Source organism: Bos indicus, chromosome 17, assembly GCF_029378745.1.
Source record: "Bos indicus isolate NIAB-ARS_2022 breed Sahiwal x Tharparkar chromosome 17, NIAB-ARS_B.indTharparkar_mat_pri_1.0, whole genome shotgun sequence".
NCBI classification, from domain to species: Eukaryota; Metazoa; Chordata; class Mammalia; order Artiodactyla; family Bovidae; genus Bos; species Bos indicus.
The window spans coordinates 6,987,295-7,009,242 of NC_091776.1; the positions used below are offsets into that span (position 1 = coordinate 6,987,295).

General features: G+C 34.7%; 1 protein-coding gene across 8 annotated transcripts in view; it reads left to right on the forward strand.

Annotated features, from left to right (window-relative positions):
* Nucleotides 1-21,948, forward strand: part of LRBA (LPS responsive beige-like anchor protein) — a 757,794-nt gene that overhangs the window by 204,449 nt on the left and 531,397 nt on the right. For all 8 annotated transcript variants that reach the window (XM_070770117.1, XM_070770116.1, XM_070770115.1 and 5 more), the window contains exons 32-34: nucleotides 9,479-9,557; nucleotides 11,556-11,689; nucleotides 19,322-19,383. In XM_070770117.1, coding sequence (XP_070626218.1) covers nucleotides 9,479-9,557; nucleotides 11,556-11,689; nucleotides 19,322-19,383 — 275 coding nt within the window. The remainder of the gene's footprint in view (nucleotides 1-9,478; nucleotides 9,558-11,555; nucleotides 11,690-19,321; nucleotides 19,384-21,948) is intronic.

Consider the following 21,948-nt stretch of genomic DNA (forward strand, 5'->3'; position numbering starts at 1 on the left):
TGCTGGGCTGGGCAGTTTATTCTTGTAAATCTGAGCAAGTTAGATAATAGTCTTGGGTTTGATCAGGGATTATTTTCTTTATTTGAAAGTATAGTTAATATCTGTCCCTGTAGACAATAAACCTTTGTGCCATAGGATGACTTCAGTTCTGAATTTTATAGTGAGTCAGCAACAAAAAATGAACTGTTCATATTGAATAATAGTTGTTGGTTAATAAAAATATGCTTGATAGTAGCTTAGCAAAATGGAAATTTCCTCGGAAGAAATCATGGGACTAGAAAACATAAAACATGAGTTTTGTACCAGAAAAGTTTATTTGGAAATTTTGATATCAGAATGAGATTGCTGTGTTTTATGTGTGGCACAATTAAAGAGAAACTGGGACTGGATCCCAGAAAAAGGATTGGAGCGTGTCAGCTTAATGTGAGGTCAGAGCTTTTCTGTTAAAACGTTACCTCCAAAATAATTTTGTGAAAAATAAATTTGTAAATAAATTTTAAAGCAGCGTACATTATTGAAATGATGATCAGTGTTCAAATTTCAGAGTTTGGTTTGAATAATATTTCTTAGCTTTTGCAGCATTTTATTAGCAAAAATGTTTAATATAATAATGACAGATGTTTCATAGTAAGTTGTAAAATATTCATCAGAGAACAAAGTATACCCTTTGTGTATGCATATTTGTTTATAAAGAACACTGAAAGAGAAAACAGAGGTTTGTACAAATATATCAAAATTTATAGATTTTCAGGTTACTCATTAGTAAAGGTTTAATTGCCCAGACTGCATGTTAAGATGCAGTTACTCTTTATTCAAATATCCTGTGGTATTTTTCAAATGTATGTGATTGCAAAGCATAAATGATTAAAACAGAATTGAAGTAAGCCCAGTGAAGGATCTAAATGAATTGCTCTTAAGTTCTTTAAGTGCTGAGTCTTTGCTAATTTGCAAAATTCAATAATCATACCTTTATTAGAATATTAGGCTCTGTATTCTTTTTATCAGAGCCATGTATATTATTGATATGAATTAGAATGTTTATTTTTAATGTCGAAAGAAAATACTTGGTTCTTCACTTTATATGATGTTTGACCCAAGAGGCTTATCCTTACTTATTCAATAAAAGTTTCTTTTATTTAATGAAGAGTTTAAACTGGCATGTAGACTGTCCCTCCTTGAATAGGTCTGGAATGGGTGGGGAGGGAGAGAGGGAGAAAAGGAGAGAGGATGCAGTTGAAAAATACAGTGTTTAGGGATTAAATATTGGCATTTGTTTTAATGAGACTTTATTGCAAAGGACATTATTTATGTAGATCCTTAGGGACCTTGAATAAACAATTGGCTATTCTCTGGATAGATGCTAGACAGATGATCTATTTACATTTTCCTTTTTGTTCTTTTGAGTGTCTGGAAAAATGTCAGTTTAAAGGAGACAGTTTATCAGTGTAAGGGTAATGAAAAGATAAGTCAGTAGTATTTCACAGGTTGGAAGTAGCTTTTGAATTTACATGTGTGATCACTTGTTGAAAATATTTTTATTGTTAAATTAGTTTAAAACTAATTTGTCATAAATTTATGACTAATCTGAGCTAAAAATACAGAATGTATTTGGAAGTTACATTTTTATGTCTGGTAGGAATGAAGGACACCTGGTGTGAATTTTGTGTGTTTTTTTCCTTAAAACTGTTGCTGATTGATTCGTTTATCTTTCTCCATAATGTGTCTTCTTGTGATTTAAAAACTTTAGTTAAAGAAAATCCCTTTCTGCTATAGATCACAATAAAAAAATGTAGGTTTGAAAATTGACATTATTTCTAGGGTAGTATCAAGGAATTATTTTTGTTACTTTTTTTTTTTTTTGATCCCTCAATGCTCCTTGTCTTTTGCAAATTTTGATATATATTTCAGCTTATTAAAATCACATTCAGTTTGGACAGTTAAAGCTAATGTTTTAAACTATTTTGTGAAGCTTGAGACTTTTTACTTTACATTTTCTTGAGACTTTTTACTTCTATCTCTATTTTTAACTAGATTGAACCTTATAATTCCTTTATGTCAACTTCAGAAAAGATCAAGAAAAAATGCCAATTAGTCCTTTTAGGGAAAATGTCCAACATACTCTAAATAAAGATGGTTTTTAAAAACTATCTCTAAAAACAGCTCAGAAATATTTCATTAATCACTGGTAGCAGAAGTCAGTGGCCAACCATGATTCAATGATCATATTGCTGTCAGGAATCTACAAAATCGCAGGTATCATTAACTGAGTGTAATAAAAGTGTTAGGTCTTTGAAGGACTTAATGAGCGTTATGTGAGAATAGAAGGATTGGCCCTGACAGAAATAAATATTTTCAATTTCACTTTATCTTGCCTTCCAGTTTGAAATTTTAATTTCAAAATACAAGACTGGAAATCATTTGGCAGTGAAAATATGGGAATTGATACATGTACTTTAAAAATTTAGTATGAAAAAAATGTGTACTTCATTTAAAAATCAATCCTATTCATTAAGATAGATTATATTTAATTTGTTAGTTTTTTTATGTAATGATAGTTCGCTCTCTCTTGAGCCGGGTGGCGAGTATGGCAAGAAGGTCAGCAAGAAACTATAATCTTAATAAAAAGAAAAGTCAACTCTAATTATCAATGGAAGGGGAAGAAAATGTGTTGTGGAAAAGAGAGATTCACTCTGGATAAGTTTGTCTTGTAGGAGTATGCTCACTCTGAGAGCTGCTGCTAAGTCGCTTCAGTCATGTCTGACTCTGTGCAATCCCAGAGATGGCAGCCCACCAGGCTCCCCCATCCCTGGGATTCTCCAGGCAAGAACACTGGAGTGGGTTGCCATTTCCTTCTCCAATGCATGAAAGTGAAAAGTGAAAGTGAAGTCGCTCAGTCATGTCCGACTCCTAGCGACCCGACCCCATGGACTGCAGCCTACCAGACTCCTTTGTCCATGGGATTTTCCAGGCAAGAGTACTGGAGTGGGGTGCCATTGCCTTCTCCACACTCTGAGAGCTAGGCTGGGTAATTATCCAGAGGGTAACTGGGAAGATTGCTGAAGTACTCGCTCTCCAATAAAACGGTCCACATTTCCCAATGCTTCTGTTTGGCTGAGACCTGTAATCAGAACTGCTGATTATTGATCAGATTCTGCCTAAAGACCAATCATGTTTCTCAGAAGGTCACGTTATCCCAGATCTTTGCTGTTTCTTAATTAGTTAAATCTACAAAACCCCTCATTAGAGCCTGGCTTTGTTTATCTATAGCCAGAATTAACTTTGCCTTAGTTGAGTGAGCAAGCTGAATCAAAGTGCCTGGATAAATTGAAGTAATCCAGGAAATCTTGGGAATGGTGTGAGGCAGTGACAGGCTGTGGAGGACAGTGGCTAGATTTACCAAATGTTTTTGGCTCTTTGTTTTTTATACCAATCTGATAAATGAAACTGTTGGCAATCCAGTTTTTATAGCAGTGAAATCTGGGATTGGGTTCTAGATTTTTCAAAAGAATTTACCTTTCATCTTAAGTTTGTATGGGGAAATTTGTAAAGGTACTTCATTTTATAAGCTTCATCTCATTTAAGTTACCTGTGATTAATGTCACATGAATAATCATTGAAAAATTTGGGTGTCTTTTCAGCCTCAAGTACAGACTAAAGGGAAACATGATAACTTCCTTTCAATATTTTAAAGGTGGTCCTAGAATAGAAGAGTAGGAAGGGAAACTGTCACTCATTGTATGTTTACTGTGGTATAGGTTCTAAGTACTTTAATCCTTGAAATAATTCTGTGACGTGAGTATCACTGTTAATTTTTTAGATGAGGTAAGTAAAGCACAGAGAGCTTAAGTAACTTTGCCCAATGTCACACAGTAAGTGACAGAATCCTTTCTGTTTTCCCTAAACATTTATTCTATAACCTCTTAAGGGTAGCTGTTATCAAACAAACTGACCTTTTATTAATAGAGCTAGGATTCAATTTGAAAATTCTTTGGTTGTGGGTGGCTGATGAGTGGAATCATAAAGAACAAGATTCCAATAAAAATACTCAAAAGATCAGAACAGTCAATTATGTTTCCTGTCAATTGGAAAAAATATATTCAATTTTATTAATAAAGAGGTGGAAATTACTTTTTCTTTCTTTAGGGCAACTGGGCAATTTGACAGTGTATGAAAGTGAAAGTCACTCAGTTGTGTCCAACTCTTTTCAACCCCTTGGACTATAGCCTTCAAGGCTCCTCTGTCCATGGAATTCTTCAGGCAAGAATACTGGAGTAGGTAGCCTATCCCTTTCTCCAGGGGATCTTCCTGACCCAGAGATCAAATGGGGGTCTTCTGCTTTATAGGTGGATTCTTTACCAGCTGAACTACCAGGGAAGCCAGTGTGTATCAACAATTAAACTTTGGGCTTATTGACTTTAGGAAGTTACTTCAAGGATATAAAGGAGTGTGTATAGATTTATATAAGCACATACAAAACATTGTTTATTGTAAAATACTGGGAACAACCAAATGAGTGTCCCTGAATTTGAGTTGATCTGATATTTCCTCTTGATTAAAATCATTATATTTCTCTGCTAGAACTGTTCTGGGACAGAGAAGGAAAGAATCTGATCATATGGTGCACAATTTTGATTTGTTAAAATGGTTAAAATGCTTGACCGTGACCACTTTCATCACTTGATTAAAGTATAGCTGCCAGGTTTCTATATTGTAGAGTTGTGATTAATAAAGTGTTTTGTCGAGATATACTTTGAAATTCTTTAAATATCCTATTTTCCAGATTGTTAATTTTATCAGCAGTCAGTTTTATCAGCATGGCTTCATGGCTTCCTGTTTTATTGGACATATTATAATCAGTTGCTGTTGTTATTTTCATGCTCAGATTGTCTTCATCTTGGTAGGTGCGAGTCCCTTTAAGCTGGCCCCTTTGCCACTGGGACATATCCTGTCATTCCTTGGACATTTCCTTGCCTTCTAGAAAACAAAAGTAGATGTTTCAAGTTCATTTTGTGCTTTTCTCCCACAGATACTAAATCAACTGTTTCTGCTTTGTCTGTATAGTGGGGTATAGTACTCACAAGCCAGGGTGCATACAGTTAGGTGTTAGATGCTCGCAGGTCCTCTCAGGGGTCAGGTTAGGGAGTGTACTATATAGATATGTATGTTAATGAGAGTATATGTTTTATATACAGGCATACCTTGGAGACCACTGCAATAAAGTGACTATCACAAAGTGAGTCACATGAATTTTTTGTTTCCCAGTGCATATAAAAGTTATTTACACTATCCTGTAGCATTATGTCTAAAAATACCATGTGTATACCTTAACTTAAAAATAACTTATTATTAAAAATGCTAACCATAACTGAAGCCTTCAGTCATAATGCTGCTGCTAAGTCACTTCAGTTGTGTCTGACTCTGTACGACCTCCTAGACGGCAGCCTACCAGGCTCCCCCATCCCTGGGATTCTCCAGGCAAGAACACTGGAGTGGGTTGCCATTTCTTTCTCCAATGTGTGGAAGTGAAAAGTGAAAGTAAAGTCGCTCAGTCGTGTCCGACTCTTCGAGACCCCATGGACTGCAGCCCACCAGGCTCCTCTGTCCTTGGGATTTTCCAGGCAAGAGTGCTGGAGTGGGGTGCCATTGCCTTCTCCATCAGTCATAATAGTTTTACAATAATAACATCAAAGATCACTGATCACAGCTCACCATAATAAATATAATAATAAAAAGGAAAAGTTTGAAATATGAGAAGCACCAAAATGTGGATGTTTAGATGTGATGTGAGCAAGTATCATTGGAAAAATGGTGTCCATACACTTGCTTGATGCAGAGTTGCCACAGATCTTCAGTTTGTAAAAGAATGCAGTTATTGTGCTTCACTTTATTGTGGTTTTCAGATACAGTGTGGTTTAGAAATTTTTCTGAAAATTAAAAAAAAATTTTTTTTAACAGATTGAAAGTATGTTGTAACTCTATGATGTCAAATGGATTTTTATGCACTGGGAAACCAAAAAATTTGTGTGACTTGCTTTTTTGTGATATTTACTTTATTGCCGTGGTATGGAATTGAACCCAAAATATCTCCAAGGTATACGTGTCCTCAGATGATATGCTTATATTTTACAAGTGTTTCTCCTCTAGTTTATATAATCTTGAGGTTGTAGATTGTCAAAACAGTGAATTCAGAGAGTTAATGCATTCCCCCTTCTTTAGTCATTTACCAAATTACAGACTCAATTCTGTTGCTTTCCTGATTTTATCCAGTTTTCTCACAATTAGGTCTCAACTTCTAGTTCACTACTTGTTAAGATACCTTTGTAAAATTCATTGATTTAAGAGATGTTATCATGTGGGAGAATGTGCATCTTACCAAGATGAAATAGATTGTTATGGAAAATAATTCTTACTTAGAGATTTCTTAAATTCTGTTTCTTTTAAAATGAGCCCACGATTCCTATCTTTTCTCTGATGACTTTGTCTAAAGTCTGTATCAGTGTCCTCCAATCAAGATCCTAGTAATAAACCTTTGTTTGAATAAATTAATTCAGTGAGGGAGAATGTAGACAATGAGGAAACTTGGGACATCTCCGGGAAAACGATTTACTAAAGGATTTGAGTTTGTATGTAAGTGTAGAGAACAGAGTCCGGAAGGATATGTTTCCAAACTGCGGCTAGTGGCTGCCTTTGGAAAAGGACTGGGACTAGGAGGGCTTGTACAGAACGTTTCTGAATTTAAAAATCAGGATGTATCCATGCATTGGGTAAATAAAATAATTGGAAAAAAAATGATAATTTGAGGTCAGGGTTATGGAAGTGGGCCTTTCTTCTGCATTAGGTACTGTCAGGAAGCATGGGTAATTCTATGATTTTAGATATCCTAATTAGGTCTTATCTAGAATCATGGAAGACTTGACAGAGCCTAAAACTCTAATTAGTAAAGAAATAGCAGTCTTTCATATTATAATTCGGGATGTTTGACCATCTTTGTTATTTGCCTGGAGTTCATGTTTTGGTCTTTTGGGTCATGATTACGGAGTGGTATTTTATGTTGGTTCATCATAGTCATGGCATGGCATTGTTTGATGTTGCTGTTTTATGAAATTGTTCATAGTCAGCAAAAGAAGACCGTGACCTAGTTGTAGGCTCTAAAGCCAGCCCGTAACCACCCCAGGGCCTAGTTGGCATCACAGCCAGCTCCCCAATGCCAAAGAGGCCGATTTTCTACCTTCTCACCTATTTCTACCATCTTTCTTTCTGCATGCTAGATGGAAATTTCTTCTATTTCTCTCTTATCTTTCTGTCCACACCATTTTGTCTACTTTAGGTGTTTCTAGTGTGCCCACGCCTGAAGTTTTAAGAATGGATCAAAAGCAGCAGACCTCTGATAGTGCATCCTAATAGATTCCAGAATTCTTCAAGCCTCTCTTCCCTCCTTGTGTGTAAGCTTTGCATCTTTGTTTCATTTGCTTCAATATGTCAGCTGCCTTTCTTGGTCTGTCCCTCTATAGAATTGTGATGGGATTTCAGTCTGCTCTAATACTAACTTGGCGTCCTTTGAAGACACTGTTTCTAGAAATGGAAATTTCACTTCCTGGACTGCCAATGCAAGCAAAATATGTGCGTCTCCTGCACGCGTCCCCTCCGTGCTGTTAGGATGCCCTCCCGGTGGAGTCCCAGGGACCCTTGTGACCCTTGTGTTGGAGAGTGGCATTGAACACCGCACTTGTCCTCTCTCCTCTTCTTTCACCCTGTTATCAATCTTAGGAAATGACCCTTCTGTTTCTTCAGGTCTTCTTCCTAGCTTAAATTAAATGCTTTTCTGTCTCATGTATTCTGATTCTTAAATGGGAACTTTATTTTTCCTCTACTTTTGTGAACTTTTTAGAACTCTTCAAGCCTCAGTAAATTACCATCCAAATTAGTCTTCTGGACTTTTTCAAACTTCCTATATCATGTATTGTCCATTCTTTGACTTTGTCAGAGTTGATTTCCTGGTATTTATTTTTCTCTTGCCAAGTAAAATTTATTAGCACAGTTATTTTTGTAAAACATAAAGAAGTTAGCTCTGTGTAGGGCAGGATATTGTGAACAGTTTGTACTCTAAGAGGGTGAGTTGGCCATTGAACAATACAGATAAACAAAAATAAGGATATCTGGGAGTGTTCATTGGAGAGCACAATTAGATCACATGATCGAAATTAACTTTATATAGTAGTTTGAACAAAGATAGGGACATAAAATTATAGGAAATGGAGAGGAAATTTATACCATATGGGAAGAATGACCTACTAAAATCTGGGAGATGGTTTGATTAAGGGAATGATTTTTGCAACTATAAGTTGAGAACCTTCTATTGTGTTACTTTAGGTGTTTGAGAGAGATGAATGAAAAAGATGAGATCTCTGCTTTCAAAAAGATTAGTATACGAGGGAAAAGGACATTTAAAAAATCAGTTGAAATATAGTATGACAAATACAACATCAGGTTATGTCCTAATTACAGGGAGGACACCCAGGAGCGAGTCTATGCTCTGTTGCCATCACTTAAGAAAGATTTCTCAGTTGATCATTGCATAATGTTTGCTGAACTAGACTCAGAAGCGTTTAAAGTATAGAGCAGAAGTTATTTAGTGACTGCATACAGTTGTCATGGTAATGAGGCATACCTATTTAAGCTAAATTTGGAATTAGTAGTTTCTCCTTTATGCTTCAGTTTTAAGAAGTTTCTACTTGGGTATGTCCGTTGCTATTTGATGTTGAACTGAATGAATCATGATCCCAATTGAGTGATTCAGAATTTTCTGTTACTTCTTCAGCTGATGGTTTTAAAGACTCCTTTATGTGAGAATTATATATTAAATGATTCAAGAAAAACCTTGTTAATTGGTAGATTTTAATGTTATCCAAATTATGTTGTTGTTTAGTCTGTAAGTCATGTCTAGTTCTGTTATAACACCATGGATTGTAGCCTGCCAGGATACTCTGTCCATGGGATTTCCCAGGCAAGAATACTGGCGAGTGTTGCTGTTTCCTTCTCCAAGGGATCTTCCCTACCCGGGGATCAAACCCACATCTCCAGCATTGCAGGCAGATTCTTTACCAAGGAGACACGAGGGAAGTCCCATCAAATTATAATAGGCATTAAAAATGTATGGGTGTGTGCATGCTCAGTCATGTTGGACTCTTTGCGGCCCCATGGACTGTAGCCCTCCAGACTCGTTTGTCCATGTGATTTTCCAGGCAAGAATACTGGAGTGGGTTGCCATTTCCTACTCCAGGGATCTTCCTGATGCAGGGATTGAACCTGCATCTCTTGTGTCTCCTGCATTGGCAGGCAGGTTCTTTACTAACTGTGCTCTCTGGCAAAATGCACCGGGAAAAATGCAATATAGTATTTTTTTTTTGTGATTTGGTATCAAGATACCTTTTTTGTTTGAATTCTTGTTCATCCCATAAATGATTATTTTCTCTTATAGGTGGTAGATCATCTAATGCAAAATTACCTGCAGTTCCAACAGTTGGTTCAGTTCCACAAGACCAAGTTTCAAATATGAGGTATTCAAGCTATTAATTTGGATATTTGTGATTTATTCCTTTTGATAACTCTTAAAATATCTAGCTATAATTTTTTTTTAAAAATTACTTTTTAAAAAAAGATGACATTTAGAGGCTTGGGAATATTTTAGAATTTCTTTTCTGAAATAAGATGAAGTGTAAAAGATTCCTGAGAATTAGCTATTTGGGATCAATAAATGCTGAATGGATAACAAATATTTAATTTCACAGGTAGTTAGTAACTAATGGCTTACATTTCATATGATTGTAGATTGAACATTTGGAATTCATTGTTCTTCTTCCCTAGAAATGCTGAAATAAGTTTATGTTGATATTGAATTATAGGTAGATTTTTACTGTCTCTTATCTTGTCTAGTTAGGAATATGTGTTTCAAGTTCTAATTTAGAAGGCTGTGAATGTATTTCACCACTAGAGCCTTTGTGGCTAGAGTCCTTGATATATGCCTTTCCACAATTGGAAAATGCATAGCATTTTACAAATAAAGGTACTTGGGTGCTACAAGTGTAGGCTCATAGTTATGATATCATCCAGGGATAAGAGGCTCCATGAGATCAATAGAGAGAAATAGTATTATGTGGAACACCTGGGAAGAGGTGGTTGTTGACCACAGAAGTTTCCAGCAGCTTACCTGCTGATAATCTCAGTAGCATCTCTTGTTGCCAGTATAAATAGGAGTACTCTTTGTAGGAACAGTAAATACGTAGTGACTATGTGTATACATGTTTGGTTCATAGTTAGAAAATGAAATTCCTGAAATGCAGGGAACTTTTTTTTTTAACTCATTCAGTTCAGTCGCTCAGTCATGTCTGACTCTTTGCGACCCCATGAACTGCAGCACACCAGGCCTCCCTGTCCATCACCAATTCCCAGAGTTTACCCAAACTCACGTTCATCGAGTCGGTGATGCCATCCAACCATCTCATCCTCTGTCGTCCCCTTCTCCTCCTGCCCTCAATCTTTCCCAGCATCAGGGTCTTTTCAAATGAGTCAGCTCTCCCCATCAGGTGGCCAAAGTACTGGAGTTTCAGCTTCAACATCAGTCCTTCCAGTGAACACTCAGGACTGATCTCCTTTAGGATGGACTGGTTGGATCTCCTTGCAGTCCAAGGGACTCTCAAGAGTCTTTTCCAACACCATAGTTCAAAAGCATCAATTCTTTGGCGCTCAGCTTTCTTTATAGTCCAACTCTCACATCCATACATGACTACTGGAAAAACCATAGCCTTGACTAGATGGACCTTTGTTGAGAAAGTAATGTCTCTCCTTTTTAATATGCTGTCTAGATTGGTCATTTAACTCATTAAATATGTATATATGTATATAGTTGGATATGGATCCAACCAAGTGCAGATTGAAAATATTGAAAAAAAAATTTCTAGAGAGTTCCAAAAAGCCAAACTTGAATTTGCCTCACGTTGGCAACTATGTATGTATGTGTATGTGTGTGGATATGTATCTGTCTGTCTATATATATGCATAGTCATGGTCAATAGAAAATTAGATAAAAGATTGATAAAATTTGATAAAAATTTGATTAAAAATTTTCCATAAAGTTGCAAAAAGCAAAACTTGAATTTGCCTCGCATTGGCAACTATTTATTTATGTATGAACACATGTGAATATGAATGCATGTATATATGCATGGTCATGGTCAATAGAAAATCTGATAGAAGGTTGTTAAATTTTGATAAAAAAGTTTTTTTGGTTATCATGGGGCCAAAATCAAGCGCTCTCTACTAGCCAGTGAAGACTTCTAATAAGAGCTGATGTTTGGAATGGTTGTTCTCCAGGTTGTTTGTGTGGACGAGGGGTGGCAATGTGCAATAGGATAAAAATGGATACTCCAGGCAGAGGAATGATGTACATAGCAGTAATGAGTCATTAGATGATTTTCAGTTTTTCACGTAATTTTACATTTTTACGGAAACTCACTTTAAAAATTAATCAACAATAATTAATAACATCTTTCCATTAGCATTACAGAGAGGCTCGAACATGCTTTGGAAAAGGCAGCTCCTCTTCTGCGAGAGATATTTGTAGATTTTGCACCTTTTCTTTCTCGGACACTTTTGGGTAGCCATGGACAGGAACTGCTTATAGAAGGAACAAGTAAGTCGTTTTCCTTTCTTCATGCATGTATTTAAATTTCAGGGTTTAAAACTGAAATGAATAATAAAAGAATCATGAGGTTTTAATGTTTTTGGCCTTTGACAAGGCTTCTCATGGAGTCTGTACCATCTTTTAAAGATTATGGCATGGCTGGTATTCTAATCTGTTCAAGGTTTTTTTAATCACTGATTTGAATGAGATTTGTATTCAGCAGGTTTCTTACTGTGTGTTTTGGGGAACAATAAAAGAAAACGTATTGAATGCAAAAAGTAAGAAATGTTTAATACATTAAAATTAACCATGAAAATTGAGAATTAGAGATACTAATGTTAACAGCAATAAGTGGTGTATTTTTCCTGAGATTTTACCTGAATTTGAGATGTATATAAAAAACAGTGTATTGCCACATGTTATGAAATTGAGGAATGCATTTTTAGTCTTTACTAGTGGAGTTCTGTTTTACGAATAAGGAGAAAAAGCAGTAGTATTTTCTCTATCTTGCTTGTATCATACCTAGATTACTTGATCTTTTCTAGATAGATATCTTGTCAAACTAGATAGTGTGGAGAAGTAAATTGCTGTGCAGATTGGAAACTGTCCATTTTTGGAATGGATGGCGAGGTATTGGGGCTTTTCTTTTCTATTTTTAAAGCATGAAGCGCTTGTCAGATTAAGTGTTTTCTAATATTCAAGAAGTTAACCAAGTGAAAGTTGACTTACCGTGAATTTCTCAGACAGTAGAAATCAGATCAATAGAGATCAACTTTTCAAACAATTAGATTTATTATTTGAGCTTAACAGACTGACTTCAAAACACCCATCTTCATTCCCATAACTAACATTTTATAAAGAAGAAGCTAGAGGACCTTCATCAATGATAATGTCAAATTAATCTTTTCATTAAAAAGTGTTTGTAGTATGTGTTCACTAAATCTGGCTTGTCTGTATCCAGGTTTGATGTTTTATGGATAAGACATATATTCTTGTAAAGCTGAAAAATCATGGGAAAGCACAATTATCTGTACTCTACTATCTTTAAATATCAACTTACAGCTTTAGTTATCATGACTTTTTGTTGGGCAATCAGTTACTAGGTTATCTATGGAATTTCTTAAAACTTGTGAAAAAAAAACCCCCTCTTTTTATAGTAATAAGGATATAATGATAATGAAAGTTATAGATAGTTTAACAGTTCAAGATATCCTTATCTGAGTGTTAACTATGGGATATCAGCACTTTATTTGGCTCTTAAAACATCTATCTATAAGAAATAGTCATTAGCTAATGTAATAATTTCATCATCATCCATGCTGTAAATATGTATTGAGTTGGTGATGATTGATATCATTTCTATATAGTCAAGGAGTAACATTGAATTTATGTGGGAAAAAAGTTCAAATTTTAGAAACATTGAACCAAATTTGGGATAGAAATTTACTCTATCTGATGAAGGATATAATTATTTAGCCAAGGACTGTTTGACCTAATGAAGTAATAAAATTTGAAAGGAAGTGAATTGATACATTGAAGGAATTCACCCTAATTTATGCTTCATATATCAAACTTTTATTCTATTAAAGTGATATGACAACTTGTTAATTATATTTCATTTTATAATGCTAAAATGAATGTATTAATTATAGCCTTTCAATATAGCAATACATTTTTGCTATTTAGTTGATCTTTGAATTTTATAATAGACCCAGCACAATAGGATCTTCTTAGATACTATGCTATGCTATGCTATGCTAAGTCACTTCAGTCGTGTCCGACTCTGTGTAACCCCATAGACGGGAGCCCACCAGGCTCCCCCGTCCCTGGGATTCTCCAGGCAAGAATACTGGAGTGGTTTGCCATTTCCTCCTCCAATATATGAAAGTGAAAAGTGAAAGTGAAGTCGCTCAGTTGTATCCGACTCGTAGCGACCCCATGGACTGCGGCCTACCAGGCACCTCCATCCAGGGGATTTTCCAGGCAGGAGTACTGGAGTGGGGTGCCATTGCCTTCTCCGTCTAAGATACTCAGAAGTATTAAACTTGACAATTCTAGATCCTTGAACAAAATTTAATTTAGAATCAACTTGTTATTGATAAATTCTGATGATATGATAAAAAGGAAGATGATGTGCTTTTGATCATCTATAAAAAACTTGATCATTGCCTACTCACTGGGTTGTGTTCATAAAAATAACGAATAGGTGTAAGAGTTTTATATAGCAAATAGATTTTAAGTTGTGAGGAATCCTTTGGGTGGTAGTTTTATGCACTGTAGAACAGAAAAGTTTTGAGGGAGAGGTTATTGAAGCATAATTCTGTTGAAAAAGTTTTGAACTAAAAAATTCAGTAGAAGGGATATCTCTGGTGGTCCAGCAGTTAAGACTCCATGCTTCCACTGCAGAGTTTGATCCCGGGTTGGAGAAGTAAGATCCCACATGCTGCGTGGTGCAGCCATTAAAAAAAAAAAAGGCAGGCGCCTTCAGTCCCTGTTGGTCACTAGCTGTGTGACCAGGTACTTGAAACCTTATTACTTTAAAATTTTTAAATTATTTTGATTAATAATTTTTAATAAACATTTAAAATATTTACAAAATATGAGTTGCAATATTTATAAAGTTACTACTGCTGACTACCCAGACCGTCTTTGTTTTGCCATAACTGTTAAATACCTCATTTTGTTTTCCTTTAGTCTTTAAAACAACCACAGACATCATGTAATTTCACCTCTAAATAATTAATAATTCATGTAAAAAAGATACTTTCTCACATAATCATAATTGCTTCTCTTATACCTAATAATATTAATAGTAATTCTGTAATGTCCTTTAATACTCAGCCCATGTTCATCTTTATTTAAAAAGATATTTTTATATAATTGATTTTCTTCCAGTTAAGATCCAAAAAAGTCATTTTTTTCATTTGATGTGTCTCTTAAATCCATGCTAATGTCAGATAGTTTCCCAGTATTCCTTGGTTTTCATGTTATTGACTTGTTGAAGAAATAGGGTTGGTGGTTCTGTAGGATGTTAACATATTTTGGGACTCTGTGGCTATTCTTGCTGATGTCATTTAACAGTTTATCTAGTCTATGTGTTTTCTGATGGCTTGAAGTTTAATTAGATGTGATAATTCATGTTATATCATGCCTAGAGTCACATATTTTCTGATTGGCTCAATTTTAGTAGTATTAACCCCCCTTTTCAAGTAGTTATAACCCTTTGTAAGAATTGATGTTTATTACTTTTATTGTTTTTAAAGATGTCTTCCGAAAACAAAAAGATGATTACTTGTAAATAAAGTTTGTTCTGACAGTTACCTTAAATGATTTCATTCGGCACTTTTTATAAATCTAAGATTCATTATGAGCTTTTTGTGATCTTAATTTTCCTGTATGTTAAAACATTTTGTTAATTATCGTTACTCATCAGTTATTTCTAATTATGCTAAGGACTAAAACAATAAAAAACCAAGAATATTAGAACTGCTCCCAGCATCAGGGTGAACTAGGAAACCAAATCTTGGATCATTCTCTGTTTTCTTACTATGTTGCCAAAGTATTGCATTGTGTTTTAAGAAGATATAAACTTGTTTTCTCAATTGGATTAAAAGCTGGTATTTGGGGAGGGCAAAAATATCTTAGGTATCTACAGTACATCTGGGGCTTCCCCTGTGGCTCAGCTGGTAAAGAGGCCACCTGCATTGTGGGAGACCTGGGTTTGATCCCTGATTGGGAAGATCTCCTGGAGTAGGGAAGGCTACCCACTCCAGTATTCTGGCTTGGTGAATTCCATGGACTGTTGTCCATGGGGTTGCAAAGAGCTGGACAGGACTGAGTGACTTTCACTTTCACAGTACATCTGTATAGTTTATTTTTAGGATTAAAATTTCATGGGGTCACAATTAAGAAAAAATGGTATGAAATGCTATTTAGGCTCTTCAAAAATTATTGAGAAATATTGGTATAAAAGAAGTCTGTGGATACCAGCTTTGTATCTTATTTTTAGCTTTCACTGAATATAGTTAGTTAAGTCAGAATTTTCTGTTTTCTGTCCATAATGGTGAGGAGAAAAAAAATTGATAGGAGAAGACATTTTATAAGTACTGGACCATCTGTAGCTGAATTTGAAGAGCTAGGGAACAGTATTCATAATTTTTATCAAACTCAATACTTCATTAGTACACAGTATATTTCTGTGGACAAAAAGGAAATTGATTTTCTCAGCATCATGTCATTCAACAGGAACAGTTTAATTCTGCAAAATCCATACGATGTTTTGTGATAAAAACCTGGATTATCTCATTTTGCTAAAAAGGCCCGTGACAGTGTTCATGCATTGTTGATTGTGCACTGCAGCTTGCTTGGTGCAATTTCTAAGTGAATGGCTACTGAAGTAGGTTTGTACACAAGGATGATCAGAAGGAAACATTCACGTAGAAGTGAAAAAATTCAATTGATTGATCATTCTAAATGGCGTTCATAATCTAAAGATGAAAATATTTTGGAATTCGAGAGGAGAGAAAGTGACCTTGCAAAATTCAGCCTTCCTGCTGCTGCTGCTGCTGCTGCTGCTAAGTCGCTTCAGTCGTGTCCGACCCTCAGTGACCCCATGGACTGCAGCCCACCAGGCTCCTCCGTCCATGGGATTTTCCAGGCAAAAGAGTACCGGAGTGTCAACCTTCCTAGACTATTGCATTTGACAGTGTTAGTTCAAAAAGGAGGGCCAGAGGAAACAAAAGATAAAACATATTACTTAAATGCAGGGGAAAAAAGGACCAGAATTAATAATAAAGTTGCATCTATTAGAAGTTTATTTGAAATTTAGAATTAATATTTATAAGATGAATATCATGTTTACAGATTCATGGGGAACAGTTAATTGTATCCAAATTATAGGCAAGTACTTTCAAAACCTGGAAAACGGGGAAAACCTGATTTTTTGCCAAAATTATTATTAAAACTTCTAGTAATGTTTATGCCATTCCTTTATATTTGTGTAGATTAAAGTGACTTAAGATAAATAAAGGAAAAAACTGGGTTCTTACATTCCAGATGGCAAATGGTCATACCTGTTTTTCATGGTATACATGAGAGTTTAGATATCTCAGTGGGTTCAGATACTGATAGCTTAATATCTGATAATTCATTTAATGTTTCTGAGTTAGTAAGGAAAACAGTGGTAATAGAGGTGGAGAAACTGCAGTGGTCTTTGGTCATGAAACACCCAAAGAGTATAAAACTCTTGGCTTTGGTATTCTTAATTTGTCTTCTTTTGAAGAAACTACAATTCCTTATCAGTGAAAAGTCAAAAACAAAACCAGGCACACTGAACCCTAGGGTCAGATTATGAGTCTGGTCAGATCTCTGAACCTACAGTACCTTGTTCACCTTCTGCTAATTGGGGCAGTAGTAGAATTTGTCTGTATAAAGTGAAAATTGATAACTTCTGCAGCAACTTACAACTTCACCTAAGGGCTGTTTGAAGGCCTTCCTTTGGATAATTCTTGGAGTCTGAATGTAAATCTGAAGACAGATTTGCTGCTTTATAAGTCATTTCTTGCCTTTTCATCCATGCAGCCAGTGTCACAGAAAGGTAAAAATTCAGATCAAAAAGAGATATGATGAAGTTTTGCAATCTGAAACCAAGTCCCTTATTGAGATGATTTCCTATTTATTTACTCCCATGGTTTTATATTTGTGTTTGCGGTATTGATCCCCTTTGGGCATTTAAGTTATTCAAGGTCAAATGTAAATGCTCTTTTGTCTTCTGAAGCCATTTCTCATTTAAAATTTAACACACCATCCACTCTGGCCCCCTCCCTGTCCTTTAGAATCCAGAAAACCTCACTCCAAAAAACACATGAATTGTTCTAATCAAATTATGAAATATTGTTTGACAGCTTAACTATCTTTGAATATTCAACTCCACTGATATGTGGTTGTATTACACTGCTTCTGGTTTTCTAATCTTATTGAGCAATAAAACTGAAATAAGTAATTTTTTGAAAGTATATATCCTACCATACGCTGTAGAGAGACAAAACAACCTGTAAATCGTTCTAACTTTGGATGACCCAAGTTCCTTTTAATCATTATGGTTCACTGTTTTAGTGGCTATCAAAGGCTGAGCTAGATCAGGGCCCAAATGCTTTGCAATGAAAGGAAAGTTGGTAGGAAATCTGGTTCCTCTAGGACAGAGCAATAAGGAATAATGACCTAATTGTAGAAAGACCTAAATTTACTTGCTGAAAGTAGTGGCTTTTGAAGTTGAAATATATGAAACTTCCTTTCATGTTTTCTGAAAAGTGACAGGTTTTCAGACCAATAAAGACTACACCAGTAATAAGAGTATTGCTGTGCCTTTCGTTTTGGCCTTGGCATTAGCCTGAGGGCATATGCTCATCTCAGCTCTATAGAAACTACAGTTTAGTCTAGTTAAATGTCTTGCTTGTTTAATGCAACATGTAGATATTCTGCAGCTAACTGTTACCATCATCTCTGTGTTACACATTTACACATTTTTTCAGATGTGGAGAAAAATGTGTCTGCCTTTTCTAAAAAGTGAAGGGAGTGAACAACCTGTTGAACTTGAATGCTGCTTGTAAGGCTACAGAGTGCCAGCATGTGCCATCAGCAGACATGAGGCATTATGACTACAAGTAGGAAGGAGAAGGAACCACAGAGCGAAAAGATTAAACAAGGGGAGTAGGATGGAATAGGATGCCCATAAGAACTTGGTTAGATAGAAATAAGGTAATTGTGTGGTGTGCGTAAGGGCCATGGGAATTATTTCAGTTGTTATACTTAAATTAATTTGAACTTAAACTTATGTTTGCTTAGAAAAATATAGAATAAAAAATTATAATTTTTCTAGTTATTACTAGCATGATACAGTTATTTAGTGCTTTTATTTGTTGACATTGCTTTTATAAGATATTGGTTGTAAAATGTTTTTTGGACTAATCTTATTATTAATCAGAACTAAAGAATTGTTTAGATATATATTAAGTATATAAAGTTCCTTCCTGAGATAGTTTTGGTGAACTTGAAACATAAATGAGAAAATGTACGTGAATTTATTTATTAAAAAAAAATCAAGAGTGTATAACAGACAATGGCCTGCATTTCTGTTAAGGTTTAGAGTGAGGTCACAGGTCAAGGTACTAATAAGAGTGTTTGGGATGTCTGCTGCCATGAAACAAAATGGAAACTTGATTGATAGCTGGAGGGTTGAAGGGAGAGAGTGTGGTGGAGAAAGCAAAGGTCAGGGAGCCATTTCCCTTCTCTGCATGTATAACAATCAGCTCTCTCCAAAACAAAATTTAGATGATATTAGTCAATACGGCATATGTTGTGCACATTTCCATGAGTATTGTGCAGTGTCATTGTATATGAAGTGGTAATAAATGTTTTAGTTATTTGAAAGCCGAAATGAAATTGGCTACAAAAGATTGTGGTGTTTTTGATGCCAAATTTAAAGTAATCACAGAATGTTTTGTTTACTCATTAAATATGTATAGGTTTGGTTCTTAGCAATATGTTAAATTTTATTTTAAAAACCAATTTGGGCAAAGTTGTGTAAGAAATAATCCCTCGTTTGTTTTTTATAAAATTAAAAACAAATTCTCTTTAATATAGGTCTGGTTTGCATGAAGTCTAGTAGTTCAGTTGTGGAGTTGGTTATGCTACTGTGTTCTCAGGTGAGTGACAAGAATAAATGCTGAATTAAGTAAATTCTCAAACGAATTCATTTTGCAAAAAAGTTAAAATTGTTGATTAGAAGTTTTTTCTATAATTGAGTTTTGAGTTTGCAGTTTTAAAATAATTTCTTTGTATTGCAAAAGGATTACTTCTTGTGTTTGTTACTAAGACATAATTTTGAAGTATGTGCTGAGAGGAATTGTATAGGTAAGTGAGAAACAGAGGTTTTTCAAGCCACATTTAAAAATGCTCAGATCAAATGATTTTTAGATGTCAAAATTTCTTTGCTTTGTGTATTAAGGTTATAGAAACAGATTTATTTCTATACCTTGTAGAGTGCCACTCTGACTCCCCTGGGAATAATGGGTTTACTTCCCTTTTGTGCAGAGGTTATAAAATGAGTGATAAATAATTTTGAATTCTTGTCATTACTAATTATTTTTGACATACACAGTAGATTTGGGAAAACATCAACAAAAATATGGCAGCCATCATAATAAGACGTAGAGAGTAAATTCCTAAAAGCAAGGTTGCTTTCATTGTTCAGAAACCTTACACCTCATGTGGTAAACTCTAATGATTAAAAAAAAAAAAAAAACTTACATAAAAATCATGTATCCTGTGATTTTTTTCCCCCCTGTGTTTAGCAGTTAAATAGATGAATGCTTTTTATTGAGAGTTTTCTTTGTAGTCTTTTAAAAATGATATCTTGCAGGTAGTAAATTCCCCTACTTAAAACTTTAAAATAGCCTTTATTAATAGGAAGAGTATTGGTCTAGAGGTCAAGGGTTCTGACCCATTTCAAAACCTTTGACCTTCATTTACAACTCCTCTGGTTTACTTGCCTGACGAATAAGGATAATGCAAAATTAATGTTTCTTTGCATCGATTTATTCATTTTAGTGCCTATATTGCCAAATTTATTTAGACTGTGCTGATGGACATTTCATGAATACAAATTAAAGAATCATAGAAGGTGTGAAAAATCAATACTATGCATTGTCAATAAAATGCAATAAGAACAATTACTTCTAGAGATTGCATCTAATAGATTTTTATAATGAACTTGTAAAGAGTAGTTATGTTTGTAGTGGGCTTATTATTCTTAGATTTAGTGAGAATCATGTTTTTAATTTAATTATCTCCTTTAAAAAACTCCATTTCTTTAAAAGCTGACTGGATAAAACTTCCATTGAGTAATCTGATTTGAAATAATTGGTTGTTTATTTCTTAAATGGAAATTACCATATGCCATTCTTACATTGACATGAAATTATACTTACTTTAAGAAGCATTTGCTTCCAGTTTTATATGTATCTTCCCAGGAGTATGAATTTGTTGTTTGTAGTGTGATATTGTTTCATAGGTAGAGTTTGATAATGAAGTTTTACTTTCTAGTTTAGAAAATGTGAATATATTCTTCATACATGAAATTATTTCAAATATATATTACACAGTTGAATGTTAGAAGCTGGAAAGGTAAAGAATGACATGTTCTAATATACCTATTTGTCATCTATGTCATGGTGCTGTTTAATACTATTCTGATCAAATGGGATATGCAGATCACTTAGAGTAAGTTGCAAAAGTCAGTCGCAAAGTTTTGTTTGAATAAAACACATTATTGGTTTATTTGGAGTTCTTAACATTTTTTTACAACTTCTTCAAAAGTTCCATTGCATCTCTATAAGATGGAGCATAGTGTGAAAAATGATGTGAAAAATGAAGCCAGAATTAGCTCCAGATGTATACAGATTGTTCTGGGGTGATAATTACATTTTTCACTTTGAATTTTCCTAATTCAAAGAGGTCAGATTGGCAATCGCAAAAGTGATTTATTTTGTTAAGAAGTGAACTGTCTTTTTCTACATGAAAGCTTTAGAGATATGAAATTGAATTTGAAGTCGACATTTTGCAGATATTGGGTGGGGATGGCTTGAGTTTGATTGATAATTTTTTTTAGTCTGAGATGGGGTGGGACGTGAAAAGCTAGCCTCTTGCGAAAATTTTAATCAATTTTTTAGGAAGAGATGGAGAGGATTGAGTGCCAAAGATCGAAAGATCAGGTCAAAAACTCCTTTTTAATCACATAAATAATGGGATATGCTTATGAACTTAGCATCTGCAAATTTGATTTAAAACTTTACAAATTAGTTGATGTTAATTTCATGACAGTCAGCCATCTTCTGATTATTTTTCTTGAAACCATTCAAAACTTATTTTCTTTCTGTAATCTTCTTAACAAGGTGTTTAAATCTGCCATATTTTATTACAAAAGAGAATTTAGAGCCTAAATTTAAGAAATGAGGAAATGACCACATTTGGTTTGCTGTCTTTCAAACCAAACAGATCATTGTATATTTTGTTAAAGCTTCAACTAGGATATGTTTTTCAGTATCCATTCATTCATTAAGAGGTTGATTAGGCTCCATTTCATATTTTATCCCATTTAAGTTTTAGCATTTTAAGGCAAAATGTTATTATTATTTAGATTTGGAAATCTTTCTCAAATTATTCAGCATATTATTTTTCCATTAAGTTGTGTGTGTTTGTGTGTGTGTGTG